Source organism: Phyllobates terribilis, unplaced genomic scaffold (genome assembly GCF_046119375.1).
Source record: "Phyllobates terribilis strain yellow unplaced genomic scaffold, ASM4611937v1 Scaffold_6271__1_contigs__length_45728, whole genome shotgun sequence".
NCBI lineage: Eukaryota > Metazoa > Chordata > Amphibia > Anura > Dendrobatidae > Phyllobates > Phyllobates terribilis.
The window spans coordinates 1-5268 of NW_027369015.1; the positions used below are offsets into that span (position 1 = coordinate 1).

The window sequence follows — 5268 nt, forward strand, 5'->3', positions numbered from 1 at the left end:
CATCAAGTATACGAATTGTCGTTTCCTCGACATCCAGTATTCTAAAAAACGTTAGGCGGGTACTAGGCAGTGAGGGGGCTAGCGCCTAGGCGGATCAATATTATAACACTTATTTTTTTTAATATAATTTCTTTATATGAAAAACTAAATCGAAATATATTGATTCATAATTTTCATAGTAATTCATGATTTAACTATGTAATTTTGATATAATCATATAATTTGCTCATTAATCATCTAAAATTCATAGACTTTATAACATTCGTCATAAAGAAGATCTACAAGACCAGAAAAAGCAAAAATCATATAGTTTTCAACACATGTTTCAACGTAAGTAATATTAAATAATTATTCATAAGTCATAGTTGCAGTCGTAGGCTCTTAGTGGACGTTGGTCGTAGTACGAGGGAGAGGGGAAGGGAGAGCCTAACGATGGTGAGAGGCGGGATGAGAGGTGAGGTGAGGTGAGAGGCAACAGGTGGGATGAGAGGTGACAGCATGACGAGATGGAAGTGGGAGGTAGTAGGGACGACAAAGTTTTCAATTAAGAGGGATATGGGTGAGAGGTGAGAGGCGGAGGCGTGGGACGAACGAGAGGATGTGATTGATTTTTAACTTTTAACCTAAATAAGAACGCATACCCCTTCCACAAAAAAAGAACGCATACCCCCGCCTAGAAAAAAAACGTAACGCCTAGGCGAGGGATTTTTTTCTACCACCTAGAAAAAAGGACTAGCTCCTAGTCGGAACGTTAGGGTGCCGACTAGCGCCTAGGCGGGCTTTTTAGAACACTGTCGACATCCCACAATGACCCTAGTAGAAGACAGTGTGAAACCCGTCGAGACCGTGAGCCTTGGGTGGATGATTATTTGATCATTGATTGCAGTCTGTATATCCGCCGCGCTATAACTGCATCCTAAATCATTGTACTCCCTGTTAGCAAAGGGCAGAAAGCACCGCCGGGAGCATCAATTAGGCGTGATTTTAGTGTCATCAATACATTTTAATAGTAATGTGATTTACTAGAGGCCGATGCGATTTCACGTTAAGCTCGGAAACAAGTTAGGGGAGTGCGGAGTGCACGCTTGTTGAGCTAACGAGCTATCGATCGCGAATACGAAGCAGGGGTCAAGAGACGGAGCCCCTTGTGGGGTCGAGGGGCGAAGCCCCTCGCGAGGTTGAAGGGCAAGGTCCAAGGGGCAGAGCCCTGGCTGGGGTCCCTCTCCCAGGTGAACGGGTGGGGTGCGGGGCAGCGCCCCGACTTTTTCGAAAAGGCATATTCTGTTGATTAACGGAATTAACAGAATCTGTTGATTAACGGAATTAACAGAATCTGTTAATTAACCGAATTAACAGATTTAACCGCCAAACCGCCCAACTGCCGCAACCGCCATAACTGCTTCGGTTGGCTATCTCTATAAATAGAGGTCTTCGGTCTTTTACGTCACGAAACTTGTACATTTCTTCTATGTTCAAAATCTGTTCTCTTGTGCCTGAAACAGATTAACCTTCTCGGATTATCCCAACAGAGATTTCGTGTAACCCGGACATTCAATAGAATCGAAATACTTTGTTCGAAAAGTGAATTAACACGATCCGTATCAATAGTCCAAGATTATCATACCCTCAAAACTAAGATAGGCGCTCTCAATTCCTCCCTAAACAGATTAACAAAGTGCTCACTGACCAAATTCCAGCACTGTTCTGTAGTCATCTGTCTATTAAACTCATCTTTTGTTTTATTTTTGGTGTTCAAACTCATCTTGTTTTTTAAGTCATTTACTCCGCTAGCGTAGTACGGAGTAGTATGTGTTTTAGCTTACGACGCTAGCGTAAGAGTAAAAATGTAAAATATTCCAAAATTTGACTGAGCCAATACTATTAAACGTGAAAAATACGGATAATGCTTGGACGTATTAAAAATCAAACCATATAGCTGTCGCGTTCTAACTCGTCGGTGAAACATAAAGAAACCCCGAGTGGGTCCCACAACGAGTCGCTCTCTTCCTATAAAAAGCACCGTCTACTCTCTCACCTCAAATTTAGGGTACGCTCCACTTCTTCCTCTTCTCGCCCTGCGCAAATTTCATCTTCGTCCGCCATTAGATAAAAACTCTCCAAACCCTAACACAGAACCTTGTTCCTCCAGATTTGCATGACCTCTGGAAATGGCTTCAGCCTGCGTAAACAGCATCGGAGTCTCGCCGGAAAGTTTCCTCGATTGTCCTCCGGCGTACGGGTGGATGAGTCCCAGGATCTCCTTCGGCCGCCAGTACAGTGACGAGGACAAGGACATCTTCGTCGCAGCGAAGCCGAATGCGCCTGAGGCATCGGATCTCTTCAAAGACGGTGGAGATTTCGAGTTCCGCCTCGACGATTCCGTCACAATGCTCCCTGCGGACGAGCTTTTCTCCGATGGAAAGCTCGTTCCGCTTCAGCTCGCGCCTGTTCGATCCTCTTCGCTTACAGCGATTCCGTCGGAGGAAGAGACGAAATCTGGCCCGGAAAGTACTGAGGTGGAGAGTGTTGCTGTAGATCCGAATCTGTTCTCGCCTAAAGCTCCGAGGTGTTCGAGGCACTGGAGAGAGCTTCTAGGCTTGAGAAAGCTCCATCAAAAGGCAAATGCTACGACGTCGTCTTCGAATTCCTCGAACACCGGTAAATCAATACGGCATTTTCTCCAGAGAAGCTCTAAATCTGACGTTTCTGTAAACGTCCCTCTGCTGAAAGACTCGGATTCCGAGTCCTTCTCCGTCTCTTCTTCTCGTCACTCACTCTCATCTTCGTCTTCTTCCGGCCACGATCACGACGATCTCCCGCGTCTCTCCCTCGACGCCGACATCAGATCTTCCCAATCTCGTCCGAATCCGGGATTAGTCCGTCCACGAGTCCGAACATTGAAGCCGAGGATGGTTTCAACCGAGAATCCAAAGCCATTAATCGATCACCCATCGGCTCCCACAACGATGGTTACACGCGGCGTCTCACTGGACAGCCCGAGGCTGAGCTCTTCAGGGAAGATAGTCTTCTACGGCCTGGAAAGAAGCTCGAGTAGTCCAAGCACCTTCAACGGCGGTCCAAGGTACAAACACAGGGGAATGGAGAGATCATACTCCTCCAATGTCCGCGTAACCCCTGTTCTCAACGTCCCCCTTTGCAAAACCGGTGTATTTGGACTATTCTCATCTCAGAAGAAAGATGGCAGTACCAACTCTGGACTATTCTCATCTCAGAAGAAAGATGGCAGTACTACAGTTGGTAATGGACCCAGCAGAAGTCATAATCATCATCACCATCACTCTGGTTCTGGTTGTGGCAGGATGATGAGGAGGGAGAAAGAGTAACCATACGGTCAAAGATGGACACACTCTGCTTCCTCTTTTTTCCGTTTTGGTACTTGTTTTCAGAGTCTGAAAACTGGAGGGTGTGATTTGTTGTTTATTGAGTAATACCCAGGCAGCGTAAATGATGGTAGTAGTCTCATCTGATCTGATCATGGTTTTTCCCTCTTTCCTTGACATTGTTTAGGGGTCTGGGTTTCCTGCTTACCTTCGTAATCCTGTAAAAGTTTTTGCCTTTCTGAGAGAGAGGTATAATGACTTGCTAACTCCAACGATAATGTATCTGGAATTCAATTTCATCTCCTTGTTGTATGTGTATGTGTATGTGATTGAGATTGCTCTGTTTCATACATTCATGTATCTGAGGTGAAAGCGACGCGCCTGAAAAGGGAGCGTGGAACAGTGGGAGAAAAGGACGTGAGCTGGGAGGTAACTGCGAGGAAGCACCACACTGCCTGGCATGCTGGGCAGTGCTTTTAAAATTCAGCCAGTAATATATTTACACAGTCAATTTTTAGGTTTAAACAAATAAAAATGATTTTCTGTTGTCGTTTCCGGTGCTTTTTTAACGGGAAAAAAGTTAGGGGAAATGATGTAAAGATTCTTAGAATCAACAGCTCTGCTGACACTAATATTTGGAAAAAATCTGGAAAAGCTTTTTAATGAGAATATTTTTTGTGGGAAAAAGATTGGATAAGTTCATATGGGCAAGTTGAGATTAACCCAATAATTATTAGGAAAAGCGACTTTACGCAAGTAGAGTTAGTTGCATTGCATGTGATTGTGTTAGGAAAAAGCAATGCATAAACAGCTTAAGGGAAACCCACCATTGAGTTTAGATTGGGGGTGACTTGTTCATCTTTACACCACTAGAAGTGGTCAGGGGTGATGATTGATAGAATCAAACAAATCTTGATTTGAAGGGAAAAGGGTGTTGTCAATTACTCAATTCTGTAATGATTTTGGCTCTTTCAACTTCATTTTCATGTGTCTTGACTCTAGTGTAATACTAGCATCAATTGGAGCCTACATATGATTAAATCATGTTATTCATACTTCAGAAAGAAAGAGGATGATGATATTCTTAATAATTCTTGTAAAATTATTCTTATCAAATACTATATATCATTGATGATACTTTTATTAGTGATATTAATAGAAAAAATATCACCCTGTAACTTTTTCTCAGAGAGTATATAGGTACATCTATTCACCTAAATATTTCTTCAGAAACACAAATATCTTTTCTAACTATGGTCCGTTCATTTAGCATTTTCAACCATATAAAATGAAGAAGAAGATGAATGACGATTATGGGTGTTCTGGTACACACAATTACTCTCATTCTAGATGAAGAACGATGAAAAATAAATGATTTTATCTTCTTTAGTGTTGGAGTTTGACATTAGGGAGGGAGATGAAATTTTAGGTTGATGAATGTTAGTATTGTGAATTCAGAAAGCACTATTCTCTTTTTTTAGCAATACTCTTTTCTAGACCTGCTCAAAGGCGGGCAAGCCTGTCCAGCCCGTCCTAAAATATGGGCGGGTTTGGACACCGATTTTTGCCCATCCGGGCCGAGCCCGGACCGCCCATATTAATATGGGATGGCCATGGGTTTGGAAAATGTCCCTGTGAGTAAGCCCGGCTCGCCCAGATTATTTATTCAAAAAAGAAAAATAATATATATGCTTAACTTGCTAAAATAAGTAGTCAAGTACGTTAAATATATCATCTATATTTTTCTTTTTAAAATAAATAGATTAAGTATATCATCAATAATTATGACTTGTTTCAAGTATATTACTCATGTAATAATATTAATAATTAAACTCTTACAATCTATGTTGATTCTCGTCAGCGAAGACATTAAAAACCACAGTTTTTAACCGTATTTTTAGACTTTGAAAATTTCTAGTTCACTAAG

At 42.2% G+C, this 5268-nt stretch overlaps 1 protein-coding gene across 1 annotated transcript; it reads left to right on the forward strand.

Annotated features, from left to right (window-relative positions):
• The first annotated feature begins 2168 nt into the window (after nt 1–2168).
• Nucleotides 2169–3344, forward strand: LOC141250866 (uncharacterized). The gene has a single exon (XM_073670131.1). The coding sequence runs from the start codon at nt 2169–2171 to the stop codon at nt 3342–3344; it is 1176 nt and encodes a 391-aa protein (XP_073526232.1).
• Nucleotides 3345–5268: the final 1924 nt, after the last annotated feature.

Coding starts and splice junctions, on each gene's coding strand:
- LOC141250866 (XM_073670131.1), top strand. CDS start 2,169: ATGGCTTCAGCCTGCGTAAACAGCATCGGAGTCTCGCCGGAAAGTTTC.